Here is a 22,769-nt window from a genome sequence, read left to right as displayed (position 1 = left end):
ACGAATAAGAACGTACCTTAGCTTCGCCAAACACAATGTATATATCTGAAGCTGGATTTTTCAAAACATCAGGCTTGTTGATAACAAACAAAATGTTCTTCGATTTCCTAATGGTTACCCTATTGACACCTTGTACCTATATTACGAAACAAAAAAAAAGCAAATGTTAAAATCACGAATTAATAACAATTTAAGAAAAAATAGATAGTTTTATGAAAACAGAAAAAATTACATACCGGTTTCAATCCTAACTTGCTCATAAGCTTTCTAGCTTTTTTCTCTCCACGGCTTTGTTTAGCTTTAGAGACCAAATCGATGGGAAGTCCAGTAACCGCTGTAGTTGGAAAACCGGCTGTGCCACCGACACCGGCATCTTCTAATTCTGGAATAGTATCGTCTGAATCGGAATCAGTTCCAGATCCAACTCCTACTCTCGCAGCCTCAATTTTTGTGGGCTCGGAGCTGGCAGCTTTGTCTAGTTCGGTTAATTCAGGCATTTTTCTTAATCTCTGGTAAAAATTAAAAAGATATTTTTAATTGTCATACAAGGCAACATATAATAAATAAAATAAATAAAATTTATTCATATATCTACAACATAAATGTATATTCAAAAAAACATAATTTTTCTCTATTTTATTCTACCCCACTCTGTGCTACATAGACGTAAATCGATCAATCCCAAAACGAGAAAAATGAGGCACGTGTTTTGTACAAAGTTAACGAAATAAGAAAACACCATCTACAACGTATATCCGATAAACTTAAAAACAAATTTTAATAACTTCAAGATCAAATGAAGGAATTATTATCGTTCGAAATGACAATACAAATATAAATAACACAACGACGACAAAGAATAGCAATGCGGATTCAGTGCGGCCATTTCCACAATTAAGCAGACATTGTTATGGCGCCCTATTAAATTTCTGTAAAAGCACCGCACACAGTAGTTTCCGTCAACTTCTTCGTACCTATTAAACGTTTATAAAATATCGTTTTTCAACTCATACTCTACTTTTAAAAAATGCAATAACTTTATAGCTCGTTGACGAAGTTTTATATATAAGTGCGTATAAAATCGTAGACAAGGCCTACCAAGCTTTCCAAATACAATCACGTATATTATCGATGATAAGAAATAAACTAGAATATTACTTCTATATAAACGTTATTTCAACAAATGTTACATTAGTTAAACACATTTTAACAGGTTTCGTAAGACGATGCCGATAAAATCATTAGATTTACCTCAAACGATAGTCCCTCGGCGGTAGGGCACTATTTTTACCATATAAACTGAGGCCAGTTCACACATGTGCTACTTTCTGACACATCTTTGTACTTTTAAGAACGCAAACATTAGACAAGCGCAGAGTTAAATCTCATATACAATCGACGACACAATTCATTGTTCTACAATGATGAATTTTTCATATTATCTTTTTGAACGTTATAATCTTTATTCCTTTTTTTTTTTTTTTATTTATTCTTATAAACAATTTTTTTTATTAAATCAACGGTATAGATATTTTAATAATGTAAACATTTTTTGACTCTTACTGTTTGATCATCGAACCAATCGCAATACCTTATGAGTTGCACGAAATGATCACGTTGATCTGATCACATTGAGCGTAAATTGGAATTTTATATTTCTTATAATAAGAATATAAAGAATATAAAAAATAATAATAATAAAGAAAAGCATGAAATTAGAAGTATTTTAGATATTTTGTCATCTTTAATCATTCAAAAAGTAGTTAGACTTTCGAACTAGAAAATGTATTTATCTAAACATATGTATTCTAATATTTTAATAATTTTTTTATTCGTGTTAAATAAACTTAATATCATTATGAACAATGTAAAAAAAAAAAAGGATTAAATTCTCAAAGAAAATATAGTTCTAGAATATAATAGAATATAAAATAGTAATAAAAAAGAAATGAAATATCAAGGAAAATGGATAGAATGTGATTCATATAAGCATTCATAAAAAAAAAAAATAATGAACGCCAAAATAGATTATATTTAACAATAAATTTCAAAAATACAAATTTCAGATTATTATTACAATGGTTCAAGTTATATTTATTTTATGCGATATATGGTAGCAGAAAGAAAAAAAATCGTTATAAAAACAATACAATATCTAGTTATACAATACTTTCTTTTTTGTTTGATTTTATAATAAAATTATTTCTATCTTTTATAACTTTTCTTCCGTATATTTTAAAATTTGTATAACGTACACATAGATTTTAAAAAATTATATAAATGTTAGCAAAAACAATAGTCAGAACTCTTATTCTTATAAGTGCAAACACTTGTATTCAAAACACAATAAAAGATAAAAAATTATTTATAAATATATATGATAAAGTATTTACAAAAAAAAAAAAGAAGTAACTATTGTAGATACTCTTGAGAAATATAAAATGCAAATATTTTTTGTTATAAAAATATTCATGTAAAATTTTATTTAACTTTAAAATTTGTATATGTATAGTATATATAACTTATAATATTTAGATATACATATACACTTATACATTACAAATATATCTGCTTTTTTGCTTGTGGAGATTACATTCGACGTAATATTAATCCAAAACAACGAATGTCTACTATATTATTATGCATATAATAACTTCAAACATTTTCTCATATAGTATTAATAGACAAATAAGTGTCTCGCGAGACTTATTTCTTTGATTTTCTAATATCTTTTAATCTTTGTAAGATAACACTTAAGCTTTTATCGTGCAGAATTTATAACGTACTTAACAAATATATTTTTGTAGCAAACATCTCATTAAATATGTATTTTTCTTTTTATTAAGTGTAAACATCAAAATATTTTCCATATGTATCATTTTTATATGTATATATAATTCTTCAATTAGCATTTTGAATACTTAAAAATATAATATCAATTACTAGTAATTTTATAAATTAGTCAGGTCTATAGAATTTATCTTTCAGTAAAATATAAATTATTTTGGAATTTTCTAAAAAAGAAAAGAATAAATAAAATGCAATAAAATTACATTAAACATATTTTTCTTATTTTCCAAAATATGAAAAAATTTAATAATTTTTATGTTCACTTGCAAAAAGTTCTTCTAATATAAATACTAATTTGTTTCTATTATCAAGATAAACAGTCTCATATGAAATACATAGTTTATAACTAAATTATAAGAATTTGATTATTTTTCTAATGATAAATGAATTAAGATTGTAAAATTAATAGAAACATTATTTAGATGCAAACTGGAAAGAATGATTATTTGTTATAATTAAAAAGAAACTCTATCTTTATCATACTGTGCTATTAAACTTTTTATGCAATTTCTCTGACGATTGCACAAAGATAACTTGGAATGATATTTTTTTTAACTGTTGAGAATTTAATAATTTCTTTTCAAATCTTTATATAATTGACCACTACTAAACATAAAACACAATTATAATATATTGCGCTGTATTATTAATGTCATTATCAACAGTAATATAGTACCTATGCCGACTGAATTCTTAAGATATCAATCTTCAACTTCCATTTCTTCGTTGGATTTTTTATCTTCTGAGCTTTGCATTCCTAATTATGAAGCAGTTATGTAGAAATAATTAAAAAAGATATATAGATAGAAAGAAAAATACACATTTTTTTTTAGGATATAGATAAAATAATAGATAAATATTAGCCAAAAATTTTATGTTTACCTTTTTCATTTATATTGAAATTAGTATAATTATCATCAATATGCTCTTGGTTTTCAGATATTTCTGCTGGTCTTTCAACTAGTTCAATATCTGAATCTAAAAATTAGTCACTCCAGATATATATACACATACGCGCGCGCACACATACACACACACATATATATATATATATTGCTTATTTATATTGAGAAAGTAACAAAGTAACAAATTACCAGTATCAGATGAACATGATGCCTCTACTTCCGGAAGTTTTGATGTCTTTATGATTTTATCAGATGAATCATTTGCAAGTGTTCCAGAAGTTGGAGACGTATTAGAAGAAACATCTTCTATTCTTTGGACTCCTGGTTTTTGTTTTCTTGGAGGATTCCAAAAATTGCAATAACAACATCTAAATCCTACGAATACAAGTATTACATTTTCTCATTTATTAGCTACTTTTGTTAACAGATTTTCAAAAATCTTATTCACCTAAATATTCAAATTCTTCTTTAAGAGCCATTCCATTATGACATTCGCACTGACGACAAATTAAAGCATAACGATTTGATGGCCCATCACCCACCAAGTAATCGATTAAACGGTCAAAATTGCTTCTGTGATGTGGTAATACAGGACGTGCTAATGTATACTCAGGTGTTCCTAACACGTAATATAAATTCAATATTAATGTAATATGGATAAAGTGATACTATACACATGTATTAACAGAATATAATATATTAGTATAATTATTTTAAACTTTAAATAATTTACTATGTATAAATACAAAACAGTACTAACTGTAGCCCATGGATGTATTACTAAGCATCCTAAAACCAGTTTGAATAGGAGTATTTAACTGTGTGCTTTTATTAGGAGTTCCATCAACAGGTAAACTTCGAGCATTGATATCCCTTGAAACATTGGGTGACTGATTAGGATTTCCTACAGTTCTTCTTCTTATTTCTCCTATACCAGGCGATGAAAATGCGATAATATGTGGTATGTTGGGTTGTCGTAATTTTTCTACTGTCTCTGGTACTTTAACAGATGTCTAAAAATCAGTAATATTATTCTTATAGTTATTGTAAATTAACTAAATTCTACTTTGAATTTAGAATAATATTTCTTCTATATATTATATAGATGTGTAAGAATCATTATATAATTATATTTTTCACTATTATAACATATACTTGTAGGATTCTAAAATAAGAAATTACTTACCTTTACTATACGTATATAAAAATCTTTATTATGTACTTAATACAATTATTTTGACTTACTGATGTCATTTTCAGTTGATCGGGTGCAAATCGTAATAAAATCTCTTTGGCTTTTTTATATGTTTCAGTTTCTGTAACTTCATCTAAAATTTTACTCTTCTCTTGTTGCATTATTATCAACTTTTCTTGATTCCGAGATATTTTGCGTTTATAGTACCATGATACCATTTTTTTTGTAAATAGTATTCTGTAGTAATATAATGTTCTCTTCATATTTATTGTCAATTCATTTATAGATTAGTTAATCGAGTAACTTATGCTTGCCTTTACATATAATCAATTAAAAAAATAAAGATACTTACATAATTGGAAAAATTAATAATGGAGTAATATAGAATATTTGATCATACAAAGAGGCTGGGAAGAAGTAAAAATAGAAAATGAAGGCTGTTGTAATATAAAGAACAACGCTATAAATGACAAGTGTTCCAACAATCTTTTTGTGCTTTTGTTCAGTATTTTGTCCATATTCTTGTATTTCTTTTATTTTCTATAAACAAACAAATCTTATATTTTTTATATAACAATAAAATAAAAAGAAATAACATAAAATAAAGATTTCTCTTACCGAATCTAAATCTTCTAAAATTTCAATAGTTGTTTTCTTTACCTAATAAGATATAAAATTCTTTATTATAAAAAAAATTACATTAATTTTTTCTCTATTAATAGATCTTAATAAAATTCTATATTCAAATAATTTATGATATAAAAAGTACAAGGTAATCTGATTAAAATACATTAATGTAAAATACTTGAAATTTATTTTAATGTTTGGCGAACGAAAATAACAACTGTAATTGTATGCAAATATCTAAGGAAAGAAACGGTTGGAATGATACTTTTTATCGTATTAATTATCTTTCAATTTTGATTAATCATCCCAATGATATAGAACCAAAATGACAATACATAAAATTTTAAAGATAAATATTTTTCAAAATTCCCTCTATACAGTGTCAAATCAGTTTTGCTCAAAAATTTATATTATTATTTTAAGATATTTAAAATCGATATGCATAATGAATGTGATTTCTTAAAATAATGATGCATATAGAATTCACGAGCGTGCCTTGATTCTAAAAATAACTATAGTTGCTAGATAAAAATATTATTCATGTACATTCCGTTTTATATAGTTCGATAAAAAAAAAAAAAAAAAAAAAAAAAAAAAAAAAAAGAAAAGAAAAGAGAAAAGGAGAGAAAAAATAGAAAAAGAAACAAAATATTAAACATTTCTCTCATAATATATTAAATATTTATGAACTTTCTGAAATGGAACACTTACTCGTCTTAATAATATAGCCAATTCAAGATCAAAAACACGAAGTACGTAATAGGCAAAGCCACGAAACACAATAATGTAACAAAAATACTTACTCGAAATCTGGATAATATGATTCCCATGTTTTCGGACGATCGATCGCGTTCTTTTTCTCGTAAAAAAAAATTACTGATGTTAATTCGATACAAATGTCAATTCTTGTGTCAGAATTGACACTGATTTACAAAAGATTTTTTTAAAACATCGAGATTCAATTGTCATATATGCAACGGTCTACCTTTCAAATCCAATATAACTACACCCGCGTTTTGTACCGATATTTATAACTTGCTTTCTACAAAGATTTTCCAGATGCCAACAGGATAATGTTTATTCACATATTGCAATGAAAAATTATATATATATATATATGTGTGTGTGTGTATCTATATATATTTTTTTCTCATAAAGCCTATGAACTCGATCCAATATTTCATTAATTTTTTGACGATTGTTAACACTTTTTGCTTTTCCTTTCGATTTATATGGATTTTGAAAAAAAAAAAAAATTAACCACAAAAGAATATAAGAAACTGCAATACTATACAATAGCCGTGCGAAATCATACCAACAAAATTAATTAAAAACCTATTTTCTTCGCCATAGCAGCAAATTTTAGTTTTATATATTTGTAATGCTCTTTTCTAATTTCTTAAATATGATATTGGTTATTGGCTGTGTTCACGGTTCTAACAGAAATAACTAATCATAACTCGAAAATGCAGCCAATCATGTTTCATAGATTTCAAATCACCAAGCAATAATTCTGTTCGATAGGTTATTCGAAGATAATCAATACAGATAAAGATATTGAAATAGAACCTTTATTAAAATTTAAAATTATGTTTAAAAAAGAAGTACAAGAATTATAAAATAATATATAAATAGAAATAATACATTTAAAATGTCATGATTTTATTTCTTTACTATTAGCAGCTTTTACTCCCATTTCTACGTATTCATTGATAATTGGAATTGCTTTTTCGATCATATTAATTTCCAAAGGTGAAACTTTTGGGAGACCAAAATTTTCTTTAATTCCTCTCAATCCAAATTGTAATTGAGACGTAAAGAAACGACATACAGGCAATACATTTGATCGTACAAAAGCACATGCATAGATATTATCAATACCACTAAGGCCACTAGCAAGTGTCAAGATTAATTTTACTGCAGCGTTTCCATCCAAAAGGGCAAACTTTTTGACGTTAGAATGGGTTTTCTCTTGTTCGGTTGCTTGAAATAATTCTACCAATGTGCTATTATGCGCCTAAACAATTAATGTATGATTATTTATAAGAAAAGTTGCATAAAAAAAGTATAGTAAAGTATTTGTTTCTAATTTTTCATGCTACTGATCTTATCAAATTATAAAAAATTTTTTAAATATAAGTATTGTTATACTCATACAGTTATAAATCCATCGATAGGTTTCGCACATGATAACAGTGGAACAACAGTATCTAGATCAGCCCCTCCTGCTATTGGAATTGATATAGATGCAGGATTTAAATCTAAGATATTTCCTGTTATCGTTTCAATTCTCATTATCTCCATAGAAGCAGAACCGATCAATCTATTTGGATCCCATTTGCCTGCATGTTTATAAATCTCTGATATCATTGATAATGTTGCTGTTACTGGTTTTGTAAAAATTGCTACAAGAGCCATAGGGCAAATTGTAATTATATCCTCTATTATTTGATGAATATATTTTGAGCATGAATTAAATTGAACATATGGGTCTTTATGGATATTAAGATCAGATTCATCCATAAGCGCGACAATATTTGTCTATAAATAAAAATTGATTTTTCTTATATTTGCTATTATAAAGTAATTAAATTAACATACTTTTGTCAAGGCTTCTCTGATCATTTTTTTTGTAAAATATTTTATACAAATTGAAGTATCAATATGGCTTGCATCCAATACAGTACCAGCTAATGTTCCACTTAAATCAACTAAATGTATATCTTTTATAAGACGGGATTGTTTCAAAAGAATTGCTGTATAGACGGAAGATAACCCTCCACCAATAATACAAACATTTATATCGATCATACGGTCAAAAAAAATATTATATTCATAAGATCTCGTGAGTTGCTTAATATTATTTAATTTGCATTCTCCATATATTTTCTCTTTAGATCTATTTTGACTATGAAAGTTTATATTTCTTTTGCTAATATTCAATTGTATTTTTGAAGTATTTCGCATCATGCAAAATCTATAAAAACATCCAGTAATGCTTTGAAAATAGTATGAGGAACACTTGAAGATCATTTTTAAATTTAATTTTATATCTGTATTTTAATACTTTTCCAAAAGTAGCATGGAATTCTTGATATGAAACAAAGTATACTAAAAATTTAGATATATATTATTCATTTTATTAATAAAAAATATTAAGAAAACTTATAGTAGAATATAAAATTATAAAAATGAGTATATCTTCCTGAAAAATGAATAAAAATATATAATTGATTTACCATATTTGATACTTTTAATATAATTTGTGATGCTATTAAGGAATTTTTTTATTTTTCGTAATATTTTGAGCTTTATTGTCTTTTTGTGCCTCACAAATATCTGAAACAAGATATGGTTCTTAGTCGATTGAATATATTTTTTATTGTTTATTATAGAACACACCTTGAGTTTTTAAAAATAAAGTATTATCAAAAAGGTTATATCAGTAATGTCGAAATATATAACAATGTACTTTAAAAGTTATTTAAAATTTTATTTTGTAGAATTTATATTCCATCATGTCAAATTTATAAGAAAGGTTAATCTTTACAATTATTTGAATAGTCTTTTGTTCTTTTAGTAATAAAATCGTTCATTAAGATCATTTCATACTAAATAATTAATATATTCATTAATACTATAAATACTATAATCAAATAATACTATTTTCTTACGAATATAGATAATTTGTCAAATATTTCTTTAAAAGTTTTTTGTCGCGTATCTAATAACATAAATTAAAGTAATATTTTAATTTTTTTACCAGATGTGAATAAAAAGTTGCTTCTCATTTTTTCTATATCATTTCTTAATATCCTTAAAAGATAATAATATTCTTGTAAGTCACGTCGCGTCTTTCGTAATATTTCTAATTCTTCCTGAAGTTCCTGAAAGAATACATAAAATATTTGTTAAACTTTAAATCCACAGTATACAGTAATACAAATAAAATATATAGCATATATAAAAGAAATGAATAAAATGAAATGTTTCAATCAATTCATCAAATATACCTCATCTGCCATTTTAAGCAAAAGTACTTATGAATTATTGTCAATATAAATAAAAATGTAAGAAAACAAAATTTTTTCTGAACTTGTGGCGGTTAACTTTTTTATAATAATCAGAGCTACCAACCAAAAATTCAGTATTGTCATGAACAAAAAGAAGAAATCAGAAAATTATAGAGAAAAACGACGTGATACTATCTAATACTGATATTCGATCCTGCCGAGATCGATTCACTATCGAGAATAATATGCACCGCAGTTTCTAAATTTTCTTCATTACAGAAAAAAGATAATTATGTCAAAAATTTTTATTCTATAGTACAAACAATAATGATCACAAATAAAACTGTAAAAATTACGAACTTTATTTAAAACCTCAATGGTTATCATCTATAATAATGTTAGAACAAAGTGCAAAGCGATACACACATGCCAAGGCTGATAATGAACAGTAGCGCCACCTGCCAGGTATTCTAGAGATTACAATTCGTACCATCCACATTTTCAGATGAACTTCGACACGAGGCTTCTTAGTGTTATTGTAGAAAAAGTGTTATTTACTTTGATAAAGTTAACTGTCCTGTTAACAGTGTTGTTGACTTTTCCTGTGCGTATGGGCTATACATTTACTGACTTTAGAAAAATTAAGTTATCTAGTCTTTCTTTGTTGTCAAAATCTATTTAAGATTGGCATTGCTATCTAGCAGCGGATTATTGAGTCTTTATAAGGCTATTAAAACAAGGAAAAAGTAGAAGAGACAAGTGAATTTTATAATTACTGTTGCTTTAATAATAACGTCAAAATGATGATGGATTATTTTGTAACAAATAATTCTTTGGCACCTGCACCTATGGGAATACAAAGTACAGCAGGTGCCGTGCCAGTAAAAAATGATAAAGGTTAGTTTATGTTATAATGATGTAATTTCAAAAGACTTAAAAATATATATTCTATAAAATTATTTATTATTTATCAAACTTTGTATATTAAATCATATTAAATTTTAATTAATATTTGATATTTACATCAAATATATTTTTTCCTATTTTACAGGAGAACTCTCTATGAAAAAAGTGAAAGTGCATCGTTACGTTTCTGGTAAACGTCCTGATTATGCCCCTGTGGCTAGTTCGGAAGAAGAGTCAGAAGATGAAGATTTTTTAGATAAACGAGTTCATAAAAGTTATGACGATAATGAAACTATTACCGATATCCCACATTCAGCTCAAGTTGTAAAAATAAGAGATGAAGATGATCCACGCTTGAGGAGATTAACACGATTAGAGAGACAACGAGATTCAACTACGGAATCTCATATTGAAAGGCAAAGGCATATTCATGAACCTGAATTAATTGAGGTAGAACCAGAAAGATCACGTGAAAGGATTAAGTTGGAAAGTTCAGATTCTTCCGAAGATGAAGAATTATCGGATTCAGAAATAGAACGAAGACGTGAAGCTTTGAAACAACGAGTATTATCAAAAAAGGAGACAGAAGAAGAATTATTACATGGAGAAGAAGATGAAAGATCTGGTGAAAGCACGGAAGAAAGTTCAGAATATGAGGAGTATACGGATTCTGAAGAAGAAACAGGTCCAAGACTTAAACCAGTTTTTGTTAGAAAAAAGGACAGAATTACAGTTATGGAAAAAGAAAAGGAGGCAATGAAACAAAAACAAGCAGAAATAGAAGCTAAAAAACTAGCAGAAGAACGGAAAAGGCAAACTTTTCGTATGGTGGAGGAAGCAATTCGGAAAGAAACACAAGTTAGCAAAACTAACAATGATCAAGAGGGTAAGCTTGAAGATGTTTGTACAGATGATGAAAATGATGAGGTTGAATATGAAGCTTGGAAATTAAGAGAATTAAAGAGAATTAAACGAGACCGAGAAGAGAGGGAACAAATTGAAAAGGAGAGATTAGAAATTGAACGAATACGTAACATGACTGAAGAAGAACGTAGACAAGAAGCTCGATTAAATCCAAAGGTTATAACTAATAAAGCAGCAAAGGGAAAATATAAATTTTTACAAAAATATTATCATCGTGGTGCCTTCTATTTGGACAAAGATGACAACATATTTAAGAGAGACTTTTCTGGTGCTACTTTGGAAGATCACTTTGATAAGACAATATTACCAAAAGTTATGCAAGTTAAAAACTTTGGTCGTAGTGGTAGAACTAAATATACTCATTTGGTTGATCAAGATACTACTCAATTTGACTCTCCCTGGATATCAGAAACTGCTCAAAATCTTAAGTTTCATAATAATCAAGCTGCTGGAATGAAACAAGTTTTTGAACGACCATCTTTGAAAAAAAGAAAAAATGAAAATTAAATTTAATACACATATCTAAGCATTTAAAAGTTTTACTCTACAGAAATATATAATCACGTATTAAAATTTGTTAATAATAAGATTTGGATATAAGAATGTATATATAAATAAAAAGTATATCTATTTTAATTTTATGTTTTAATTTTATTATAATGTGAACGACATGTATATTTTATTATGACGTGAACATCTATATTTTTTTTTTTTGTAATATGAACATGAATATTTTTTTATAATTAAACATATATTTTAATTATTTTTTAATTTATCAGATAACTAAGAAAGTTTGTGTCAATAAAATGATAAAATGAATGATATATATATTTAAAATTTGTCACAAAGTTTCCCGTTTATCTAATATTATAAAATGTAACATTTAATGTCAAAATATAAGATCATACATTCATATTTCATTCAATTTTGCAACGTAAAAACTTCAATGCTTGCTTTGCAGCTGCACATTTAGCTTGCTTTTTATTGGCGCCAAATCCATGAAATATTTTTGATTTCCTTTTATTTATTATTTCTAAAGACACCATAATAGTATTCGTACCATCTATTAAAGTAGGAGATCTAGATACAATAAAAAGAAATTAAGAACGATTTTATACGATTATTAAAATGGAGATATAAAGTGTCCTCAAATGAAACTTACAAAAATCTTGCATTTGTTCCTAGCGATTCATAGATTAAACGCACAGGTTGCTTTGGAACATCTTTACTAAAAATATCTATAAAAATATATATAAAATCAATACGCTAATAATATTATGGAAAACTAAATTTTAAAAAAATTCGATGTAATTATTAGATGATGAGAATCATTTTTAAATATATATATATATATATATATATATATATATATATATATATGTATGTATGTATGTATATATATAATAGACAAAAACGTACCGATTTCTCTATTCATAAGAGCAAATAGCAAATCCCAAACTTCTAAAATATTTTTATTAGTATCTAAATAAACGGCTCCTATGAAAGATTCGAATATATCACTTAAAACTTTAGGAACATCAACATATTCAGCCATATTACATTCTTCTTCTTCAAGTAAAATCCAGAGATTCTACAAGAAAATAATTTGTAAAAATTATTTATAAACTTTTATTAATAATATTTAATTTCAAATAAAAATATGTTATAGTAGACAGAGAGAGAAAAGACAGAGAAAAAGAGGGAGAAAGATAAAGAAAAGATTATACTTTTATATTATTTACATTAACATGTAAAGATTATAAAATATTATTTATTAGTTTACCTCGTTATCAATTATGTAATTTCTTTCTTCTTGAAACTTTACGAATCTATCAATAATATCATTCAAGTGTGGAGCATAGGATAAAAGAGCTGTATGTAAACCATATCTTACAGCTAAGCATGCAAATGTAATATTATTTACAAGTGCAGATCTGAGATCTGTAACTTCACCAGGGCTTAATACTCCCAAATATTCATGAATATACCCTGTAATCAAAAAATCTGAAAGAAAATGAAAAAGAAGTATCACATTTTGGAATAAAATAATGTAAGTACATGTATACATATAAAGAACTTGTATGTTTCTTCATTCTTACCAATAATAGCATCACCTAAAAATTCCAATCTTTGATAAGCTTCTGTTATAGTATTTTCTGTGTAAGATGGATGTGTAAAAGCCTAAAAAAATTATAGACATGTATTTCATTAACATGATTATAAGAATATATATGTTTGTTAACATATTTAAGAATTATTGTTATTGGGAAAAGGAGATTATTTTTCAATTACCTGTAACAAATATGATCTATTTTGAAACTTATAATTCATACTTTTCTCTATTGTTTCAGCCCATGGCATATAATCATTTGGATCTCCAGAATTAATTTCTGGTTTTTGAGTAACAGAATATAATAATTCATTAATGTTAGTATAGGAAGGCAAAATACCAAACCATATTAATAATTTTGCAGCTCCTACCATTCCCATACTCTTTAAGTAAATAATAATAGTAAAAAGAATTAATAATAATGATAGTAATAATAGCAATAACATAACAATAATTTTAAGCACCAGAATTATCTTACTTTAAGATATACACTTATTAGTGCTTCTACACAATCTGCAACTGCTTTGTCTGGAACTATTTGTACACCTATGTAATACTCAATACCAGTCTGTGTTTCAGCAGCAGCCCAATTCAAAACTTTCGTTTGCATTTCGCTTTTTGTATTTTCACTTATATATCCAGAAAATCTTTCTTCTTCAGGTATGTTTAGTTCATATAATACATTTGGTGATACCTTACAGATATAAAAATAATGACCGATAAATAGTAATAATGTTTTCAAACTTATATCTAGAATTTATTATATACTCATGTATTTATAATTCCCCCTATTTTTTTTCTATATGTAGGAGAATAACATGAGAAAATAACTAATTTAGAATGAAAAAATAGAGAAATTTACAGAAAAACAAACAGATGAATTTTAAAATATGATGTGTTAGTATACGTGTAGAAATATGAATAGTACTAAAAAATAGTATTATAGTAGTATATGTGTAGAAATATGAAAAGTACTAAAAGATATAAAATTAGTGATATTAGATAGAAAAACAAATGATTATAAAAATTGATTTTTCCGGAAACCGCTGAGGTAGAATTGAGTCGACTAAAATCGTCTTGGACTATTTTATCAACAATCATAAATCAGTGAATCAGTATGCAATTATTGCGTTTTTCGTTAAGAGATATTTTCGTCTTCAAATAATAAAGTGCTTTTTTCTGTCCTTTAAAATACTATATTTATAATATCTATTTTCACGAGCTTATTGATCTTGTATGAAAGCATTTTATTATTTGAGCGTGAACAAATTATCCTAATGGTATTCGGAAAAATCGATGTTTATAATTGCCCGTTTCTATTGTATACTTATACCGTTGTATAAAATAAATATAAAATAGAAAAATAATAGATGTGGTAAATCTCAAAAATCAAAAATAAAAGAATGTTATAATTAAACATAAAATAACAACTTTTAGTAAGCCAAAATACGTGTGTATATACACACACACACACACACATATAAAAAAAACAAGAACCTTAGCATCTAATAAAATTTTTTGTAAAGGGCGAAATGTTGTATAAGCTGGAGGAATAAATGTGCTCATTGGTATAAAATCATCGACTTTCATACATCCTGGGATGGACTTTGTAGTGCCACAATAATATAAATTTCGATTTCCAATCATTTTTCCTTTAAGTGCAGTCAAACGACCTTCATTATAATTTGGAAAATTCGTATACAAATATAAAGATATAATAAATTTTAAATAAGAATCTCCTAAAATTTCTAATCTTTCTAGATCAAATACGTCATTTCCATTAGTTATTAGCGCCTAAAAAAATAAAATGTTGTATTAATAATAATAATAATTATTATTATTATAATATTTTCTAACCATTAATCATAACTCTTAATAATCTTATATATATATATATAAGATTATTATATATATATATAATGTTGTATAAGCTATATATATATATATAGTAATTTGATATTTCATTTACCTGCATAATTTGTATTGGTTCTGGCCCTATTTTATCATTTACTTCTAGAATTTTCAAAGGTGGTACCGTTACTTTAGGCCTACTTTTGTAGTTAATTATTTTGGCTTTACGTTGATTATAAATCTGTGATAATAAAAATGTGTAATAAATATTTAACAATTATGCTAATAAACTTAATATATTAAAATGTAAATTTAATATATATATATTTAATATGCTGCCATACCGTTTCTGAAGCACATGTACTAGTCATAAAATGACTGTAATATTCAATATCAATTAATTGGATATATTCAGCATTTCTAATTATGTCTGGTGGTTCTTCCTCTTTTGACCAAGGATACAGATTTGCATCAATATTAAGAACTATAACATAATAAAATATACATATTTTTCTAAGATATATACATATTTTTTTATATATTATTACAAAAATTTTTTAATTATACATACCATCGATTTCAGGTCCATTTAAATCTAATATTGGCTGTCCAGTTTGTATAATTTCATCAAATGTACCTTCTGACATCTGTTCTGCTTTAGCTTCAGATTCTTGTATATCTATGATCAAAGGAGGCCAAATATGATTTATAAGATCACTCAGCGAAGTACCCAAATTTGCCTCTTTAGAAATCGTCTCTCTTAGATCTAATGCAATTAACAATTGCGAAATTCTATGAAGAATGGATGGTAAAGTAGTTGCTTTAAGCCAATACAGTGCAGGAAATTCAACTTTACAGCATAATTCTGGTACTAAATGTTCGTCATAATCTTCAAGTGCATCTGCACGTTTTCTTTTACTTAAACCAGACTTCATATTTCTGTAAAAATGAAAGTAAACGTATATTATATTCCTTATTATATAATTTAATACATTTTATGCTCTCTATTTTTCTTGGTAACATACCGTGGTTTTATACAATTAATTTTCGTTGAAATCGGTTTTACTTCTAACATTGATTGGTTTAAGTCACGTATTTTTAACTCATGTTTTTGATCGTAGTAATGAGCATAAGTAAGAAAATCATTTGTTGGAAAACATGAATTTGGTGCAAGATCATCGCATACTTGTGTGACAACATACACATTTGGAGATAATCTATAATCAGGAACAATTAATGCTAATTCGAAATCAACGTTTTGTAATGGTGTAGAAGACTTAACATAATTGATATATTTGTATTTTTTAACAACACTCCAATTTATTTTATGTTCCTTATCAGCTGTAAAAAAATATTTTTAATAAATATAATTAATATATATTAATAAATATATTATCTTCTATATCATTACAATATTAAATTATGCAAAAAAATTACTTTTATTACTTACTTGGTACAATAAGAAAACAATTATCAAGGTTATCATTATCGAAAGTCATAAATGGCTTAATAACAGATATAATATTACTAAATATCGTAGTATGAAAAATTTTTAATTCTTCAATTTCTTCAGAAGTTAAAATCATTTTTTCATGGTCAACTTTAACATTAACTTTCAGTTCTCCAACATTCATGAAGATAGGAAATGATGGAATCTAATGAATACATCATAATAAAAAACATTTTTTTTAATATATAAATTCTTACGAAGATTACATATTTAATTAACTTTGAATACTTATTTACTTGTGGAATTGATTTCGTTGAAAGTATTCCAAATCCAGCCGAATCACGTAACAAGTTATAAAATACTAAATTTCTATTATCTTGTGGTACTGGATATACTGGTTCAGTGCAAAGAATATGAAGATATAAAGTAACTCCTTCTGAAGGAAATGTGCCATATAATGGCTCTGGATACTACAAAAAATATTTTTTAATAATACTTCTCTCATCCAAGTTTTATAATATTTCATAAAATTACAGTTGTTTTATTTAAAATAAATTATTATAAAATTATATTTAAAAATTATATTAAGAAGAAATAGTTTAGAAAAAAGGAAGATAAGAAATATATTAAGAGGGCTATAAAAATGATAATAATAGTAATAGTAATAATTGAATAATTACCATAAGTTTGTGATATCTTCTTCTTCTGTTAGTACCAGGATTTGATTTTATATCTTCATCTATCCAATTCGGGAAAAGATAATTTGTATTTTCTGGAATAACATTTATACATGGCATTAAATTATCTGATAATTCACCAATTTGATGTAATTTTATACAAGTTTTAAAAGCAGCAGATCTTTTAGCTGCATCTATGGAAGACATAACATCTCCAAAGACTATTTCTTTAAGCGGAGATAGAGATGGCAATTTAAGGGAGACCTGAAAAGTTCACCATATTATATACCAATTAAATGAACAATATATATAGTTAATATCTAATTATAATCTTTCTTCGCTAAAATAATAATGCAATAGAAATACCTGAAATTGTTTCTTCTCCTCATTAATTTTATATAATTTCCAAACTGGAGACAAAGATATAAATTTCGATTTCAATAATAAACCGCAATATCTATTTATTAAACTAATTGCAGCTTGTTCTGTTAGTATACTTTCGGTATTTTCACCTGTTTTCACTATATATGGTTCAATTGTATAAGAATATAATTGATCTTTAATTTCCTTTGCAGTAGGTTCTGTACGTAACTCAGATTTTCCTACTAATATCTAAATATAATAAAATAAGGCTAAAATCAGTAAATTTATATAAAGCAATCCTGCAAAAAAATACATATTAAGTCTATGTTAAATAAATGAACATGAATAAATTAGGCAAACTATGCCAAATTTGTTTAATTTAATTTTATCTTTTATAGAAAATTAGAAAATAATTCGCTAAGATATATAAAAAATTCAACCCTTTCGTTACGTTAATATCGTCCGCTACTACTATATAGTTAGTCAGAATATAAGCGTGTATTTTAGTGTGCATTTTCGGACCAAAGGTATACTTTATCACTAACGGTGTAAACATGATGGATGAAAAAAATGGATGAAAAAAATGGATGAAAAATTAATCACCCGTTAAAATTTTGCATGAATTCATACAACTACAGTTGTTTAGTTAATTGACCCAATATAAACATACGCATGAACTCGCGCGCACACGGAGAGACAGATAGATAGATAGACAGTTCGTCAGACAGATAGATGGATAGACAAACTGTCAAACAGATAGACAAACAGACAGACTGTTAGACAGATAGACAGACAGACATACTAATTTCCTTATATATACAACACTATTATTAAAATAATATATATCATGATATACCTTTTGTAAAGACCTATCAATATCTTGAAATAGCATGTGTTTCTTAATATAATTGTGATCATTTTTATTTAACATGATAACATATTGACTTGATGAATGACGAGCGCGTCCTTTACTTTGAATATAAGATCGGAAGTCTAGTGGAAGATCAAAACGTATTACAAGTGTACAAACAGGTATATCAACCCCTTCATCAAGAACATCCGTTGCTATAACACAATTAGTTAACCCATTTCTAAATCTGTATAAAAATATTATAATATATAATTATTATAATAATATAGGATGTTAATATGTTGTTATGAGTTCTATCAGAAAAATAATATATAGAAAATGAATATATTATTATACCTATGTAAAACTTCTCTGTTCCATTTAGAAATACATAAAACTTCTTTAGAATTTTTATAAGGACTATTATTAAAACCTACAATATAATCCGGTAATAAAAATCCATAGCTTTCATCAAAAGCATGTATATCCTAAAAAAGAGATTTGAGAAAAATGTATATACGTGAGATTATAGATAATGTATATAAATGAGATTATAGAAAAATGTATTAAAAGATAAAATGATAAGATATTATACATTATTTTCAACAAATACGATAAAATATTACTAAAGATAAATTCGATATATAAGCATTTTATCTTTGATTGAAAAATTAAATATTTTTCTAATGAATTTACTAAGAATATTATTTATAATTTCATCTTACCTTTAAAACATGGTATAATACTTTAGCAGTGAATCTACGTTTTACAAAAATAATGCAACAAAATTTCTGGTTGCTTGATTTATTATCATTAAAATTTTTCAATAATGTAATTAGTCTGAGAACTCGATCTGATGAAAAACTGTAATTTAAAATCATATATTTATACACACACCAAGAAATATATAAAAACAAATAAAACATGCTTTATAAGATACATATAATAAAAATTTTAATATATACTAACTTATATATTTTTTGTTGGTCTGAATAATCGTCCATTTCATCTTCCACGAGTCTTCTTAATTTAAATAATTCTGTTACCACATATTCAAAGAAATGTGATGCAAACTGTAAAGAGGATGAATAAATGTGATGAATAATTTCATGTTTACAGAACTGATATTATATAATTTTCTAATATACATACTTGATGATCAACAGTTCTCTTTTTGTATTCTAGTTGAATTAAGTGTAATAAAATACATTTATTAACACCATATAAACCTGAAAAAAGTATTTATATGTGTGTGTGTGTGTCTATATATATATATATATATATATATATATATATATATATTATGTTGCTCCAAAAGTTTCTTTTGTTTTTAGATATTGCTATTTTTAGACAAAATAGCTACATGCAAATAATGAAAGAAATTTGTGGAACAATGTATATATATTTAAATCATATATAAATAATTTTACTTATATATTATTTATTTCTACTATCAGTTATGATTACCTGTTATATCAGCATGTTCTTTAATATCTTCTATAAGATTCAAAAGTTTTACATTTACAGTTTTTTTTTTAAATTCTCTACTTGATTGATTAAAGTCACGATTAGATGGAATACATGCAACATTTAATAAACCTGCTAGATTTCTTAAAAACATTATTCCCTTAGACCAACTGTCTGTATCTGTATATGTTTCATACCGAACCACAACTTCTTTTGGATTTGTACAATATCCTTTTATATTATCTACTGTTGCTATTTTTGAATGAAATGTTATTTCTAAAGTCTGTAATATCAAAAAATTATATTAGATACTTATTAATTTTTATATTTATATATACTCATATATGTATTTTATATAGTTCATAATTTATTAAATGCAGCTATAACACAATAATATTTATATTTTTATAATTAAAGTAATATATATTTAGAAATTATTGAAGTTTACCTTAATTGATTCTATAATATTATGTAGTTTTACATTAGAATTAAGTAGAGTAGCAGATAATGCTAATATTCTAGGTTGTTCTGAAGCTTCACATCGTTCAAATTGCTGCATAATTTGGCGCATAGGATGATCATTTACTCCTCTATGACATTCGTCAAAAATTATCAAATTAATTCTGTTTAAATGCAAATATCCATGAATTATAATATCTAAAAGTATCTGACTCGTCATTACTAAAACCTAAAAAAGATTTTTCTATTGTATTAAAATAATTCATTATATGATAAAAATATATGAATATTTATTATATATACTTGATATTCTTCTAACTCTTGTAACCATGTTTCTTTTGTCCAAAAATCAACATTCATATCACCACAATATCCTTTACATGATAATCTTGTATGTCTTGCAATATATTCAGTTTGTTGTGTCACCAAAGGTACTGTATTGACCGCAAACACTGTTCTTTTACCACCTTTGCTGTAAGGTCTAAGAATAAAATATAAAATGATTTATTTCATATAGATTATTAACATAAATAATTATTTATTTGCATAGATAAAAATAATTATAACATACTTTTGTATAGCAATACTTAATTTTTTAAGAAGCATCATTGCTATAAATGTTTTTCCCGAACCCGTTGGTAGATAAATAATCGTATTGGACTTCAATGCTTTTTCGTAAAGGTCTATTTGATATGGCCTTGCGATAAATTCCTCTGATTTATTCTCCATTTTTCTACTGTAATGGGACTGGTATGGAAGACAAAATGGAACTGCCTATTTTCAGTGTCAATAAGAATAAACAAAATACAAATAATATCAAGACACTTGATGATACATTGCACTTTATTATAAAAGGACTGTACCACAATAAAATTAAATTAATAATAAATTATATTCTCTATTTAAGCTTATCGTTTCATAAAATATTTAGTCACTTCGCAAAAAATCATTAAAACTTTTCAAGTACCGGGATTACCAATTACTGATCATCGACTAGTCCATACTTTCTTAAATTGAATCAGAGCATCGTATAAGACAACCACGTAAATACAAAAGTTCCTACTTTTTGTATAGTTATTAAACTTGAATTTACTTTTTTCAAATTGTTATTTGAAAAGGCATATCAAAATAGAATGACGGCTAATTCGATATTTGAGCCCTATTCTTGAATTAATTGTGTATACGTAAATCATAAGTGTGAATGATCATAATTGAAAATCCCTAGAACAATGTTCTTGCAGATGTAAATGCACATGTATGCAATATTTCACGCACTGATAACAATAAAAAAGAAAGTAGTATGCAAAAATGAATGTATACATATACAATATGCATACGTATATAATATACATACAAACGTGAACATATATAATTTTTTCAAAAATGAATTTAGATGTAATAAAAATGCACTGATTGTGGGCGCTTTAGAAAATATGGACATACGTTTCTCTAACAATATATATTAATTAAAGAACGTACAAATTATATCGGCATTTATTTACCGTTTAATAATCATACAACTTAATTTTATTCGATTTAATTTTATTTTTACATTAGGTATTAAAACTAAAATAGTAATGGGAATAAAAATTTTAAACAAAATATTTTTTTATTCTTACAATTTATTAATAAAAATAAAAGATGTATTATATGAAAGAAATGTTTGAATTTTGTAAATATAATTATTTTAAATATAAAAATATCATTATACGTAACAATAAACATATATATATATATATCACATATAAAATACAAATTTGACATGTAACATTTTCACATTATTATATTTATTAAAATATAAAACAAAATTATTAATTCTTGTAATAATACTCATATTGTTATAATACACAAATGCATGTGTAAGTGTATATTAATAAGAAAATTATCTAAATTTTATAATAAAAATATATTTTTCCCTTCAGTTTTATTAATTTTATTAATTAATATATAATTAATTATCATTAATATATATGTAATTAAATATGATTATAATAGTTTTTCAATCAATATCCATTATATAATATTCTTGATCGATTTGTGAAAAGTGCATATACTTCTTGACCTTAACAAACATAAATCAATATTTTCATTGCGTCAGAATATTATATCAGATATTTGAGAA

At 25.5% G+C, this 22,769-nt stretch overlaps 5 protein-coding genes across 7 annotated transcripts in view; 1 reads left to right on the top strand and 4 right to left on the bottom strand.

Annotated features, from left to right (window-relative positions):
- LOC122627749 (nascent polypeptide-associated complex subunit alpha) overlaps positions 1 to 1,349 on the bottom strand; it is a 2,330-nt gene extending 981 nt beyond the window's left edge. Inside the window, exons 1-3 of one of the 3 annotated variants that reach the window (XM_043809197.1) lie at positions 1,252 to 1,349; positions 237 to 512; positions 17 to 136 (exon numbers count right to left, since the gene is read on the bottom strand). In XM_043809197.1, the coding sequence (XP_043665132.1) occupies positions 17 to 136; positions 237 to 497 (381 nt within the window). In that variant the 5' untranslated portion in view covers positions 498 to 512; positions 1,252 to 1,349. Of the gene's footprint in view, positions 1 to 16; positions 137 to 236; positions 513 to 1,098; positions 1,195 to 1,251 lie in introns of those variants that run through there. The other 2 variants (XM_043809198.1, XM_043809196.1) reach the window with 2 other exon arrangements.
- A 1,101-nt stretch (positions 1,350 to 2,450) lies between these two features.
- On the bottom strand, positions 2,451 to 6,713 carry LOC122627474 (endoplasmic reticulum junction formation protein lunapark-B). Its single transcript, XM_043808590.1, has 9 exons — positions 6,381 to 6,713; positions 5,569 to 5,610; positions 5,303 to 5,490; positions 5,001 to 5,187; positions 4,516 to 4,768; positions 4,204 to 4,374; positions 3,945 to 4,130; positions 3,733 to 3,828; positions 2,451 to 3,607 (listed from the first exon to the last, which is right to left on the bottom strand). Exons 1-9 carry the CDS (start codon positions 6,405 to 6,407, stop codon positions 3,552 to 3,554), a joined length of 1,206 nt encoding a protein of 401 aa, XP_043664525.1. The 5' UTR covers positions 6,408 to 6,713; the 3' UTR covers positions 2,451 to 3,551.
- Positions 6,714 to 7,230: 517 nt separating this feature from the next.
- On the bottom strand, positions 7,231 to 10,024 carry LOC122627475 (malate dehydrogenase-like). Its single transcript, XM_043808591.1, has 5 exons — positions 9,591 to 10,024; positions 9,341 to 9,464; positions 8,179 to 8,916; positions 7,735 to 8,118; positions 7,231 to 7,594 (listed from the first exon to the last, which is right to left on the bottom strand). The coding sequence occupies exons 3-5, from the start codon at positions 8,608 to 8,610 to the stop codon at positions 7,232 to 7,234; spliced, it is 1,179 nt and encodes a 392-aa protein (XP_043664526.1). The 5' UTR covers positions 8,611 to 8,916; positions 9,341 to 9,464; positions 9,591 to 10,024; the 3' UTR covers position 7,231.
- Positions 10,025 to 10,077: 53 nt separating this feature from the next.
- LOC122627473 (microfibrillar-associated protein 1) lies at positions 10,078 to 12,056 on the top strand. The gene is made up of 2 exons (XM_043808589.1): positions 10,078 to 10,487; positions 10,642 to 12,056. The coding sequence occupies exons 1-2, from the start codon at positions 10,391 to 10,393 to the stop codon at positions 11,925 to 11,927; spliced, it is 1,383 nt and encodes a 460-aa protein (XP_043664524.1). The 5' UTR covers positions 10,078 to 10,390; the 3' UTR covers positions 11,928 to 12,056.
- Positions 12,057 to 12,227: 171 nt separating this feature from the next.
- On the bottom strand, positions 12,228 to 21,561 carry LOC122627472 (endoribonuclease Dicer). The gene is made up of 25 exons (XM_043808587.1): positions 21,219 to 21,561; positions 20,951 to 21,128; positions 20,637 to 20,876; positions 20,189 to 20,471; positions 19,874 to 19,950; positions 19,691 to 19,794; positions 19,447 to 19,585; positions 19,079 to 19,209; positions 18,728 to 18,968; positions 17,875 to 18,120; positions 17,512 to 17,772; positions 17,128 to 17,301; positions 16,832 to 17,036; positions 16,407 to 16,722; positions 15,953 to 16,320; positions 15,726 to 15,865; positions 15,500 to 15,622; positions 15,028 to 15,324; positions 14,009 to 14,224; positions 13,713 to 13,913; positions 13,520 to 13,601; positions 13,204 to 13,424; positions 12,840 to 13,011; positions 12,583 to 12,658; positions 12,228 to 12,500 (listed from the first exon to the last, which is right to left on the bottom strand). The coding sequence occupies exons 1-25, from the start codon at positions 21,374 to 21,376 to the stop codon at positions 12,338 to 12,340; spliced, it is 4,812 nt and encodes a 1,603-aa protein (XP_043664522.1). The 5' UTR covers positions 21,377 to 21,561; the 3' UTR covers positions 12,228 to 12,337.
- Positions 21,562 to 22,769: the final 1,208 nt, after the last annotated feature.

This window comes from Vespula pensylvanica, chromosome 3 (assembly GCF_014466175.1).
Source record: "Vespula pensylvanica isolate Volc-1 chromosome 3, ASM1446617v1, whole genome shotgun sequence".
In the NCBI taxonomy this organism is placed as follows: Eukaryota; Metazoa; Arthropoda; class Insecta; order Hymenoptera; family Vespidae; genus Vespula; species Vespula pensylvanica.
This window is presented reverse-complemented; position numbering and strand designations above follow the sequence as displayed.

Coding starts and splice junctions, on each gene's coding strand:
- LOC122627474 (XM_043808590.1), bottom strand. CDS start 6,407: ATGGGAATCATATTATCCAGATTTCGA. Junction 4,769..5,000: donor ATCAACTGAAAATGACATCA/GTAAGTCAAAAT, acceptor ACTGATTTTTAG/ACATCTGTTAAAGTACCAGA. Junction 3,608..3,732: donor TTTCAATATAAATGAAAAAG/GTAAACATAAAA, acceptor CTTCATAATTAG/GAATGCAAAGCTCAGAAGAT.
- LOC122627475 (XM_043808591.1), bottom strand. CDS start 8,610: ATGATCTTCAAGTGTTCCTCATACTATTTTCAAAGCATTACTGGATGT. Junction 8,119..8,178: donor TCAGAGAAGCCTTGACAAAA/GTATGTTAATTT, acceptor TTTTATTTATAG/ACAAATATTGTCGCGCTTAT. Junction 7,595..7,734: donor CTATCGATGGATTTATAACT/GTATGAGTATAA, acceptor TTAATTGTTTAG/GCGCATAATAGCACATTGGT.
- LOC122627473 (XM_043808589.1), top strand. CDS start 10,391: ATGATGATGGATTATTTTGTAACAAATAATTCTTTGGCACCTGCACCT. Junction 10,488..10,641: donor GCCAGTAAAAAATGATAAAG/GTTAGTTTATGT, acceptor CCTATTTTACAG/GAGAACTCTCTATGAAAAAA.
- LOC122627472 (XM_043808587.1), bottom strand. CDS start 21,376: ATGGAGAATAAATCAGAGGAATTTATCGCAAGGCCATATCAAATAGAC. Junction 20,472..20,636: donor ATATTATAGAATCAATTAAG/GTAAACTTCAAT, acceptor TTGATATTACAG/ACTTTAGAAATAACATTTCA. Junction 13,012..13,203: donor ATTACATAATTGATAACGAG/GTAAACTAATAA, acceptor ATTTTCTTGTAG/AATCTCTGGATTTTACTTGA.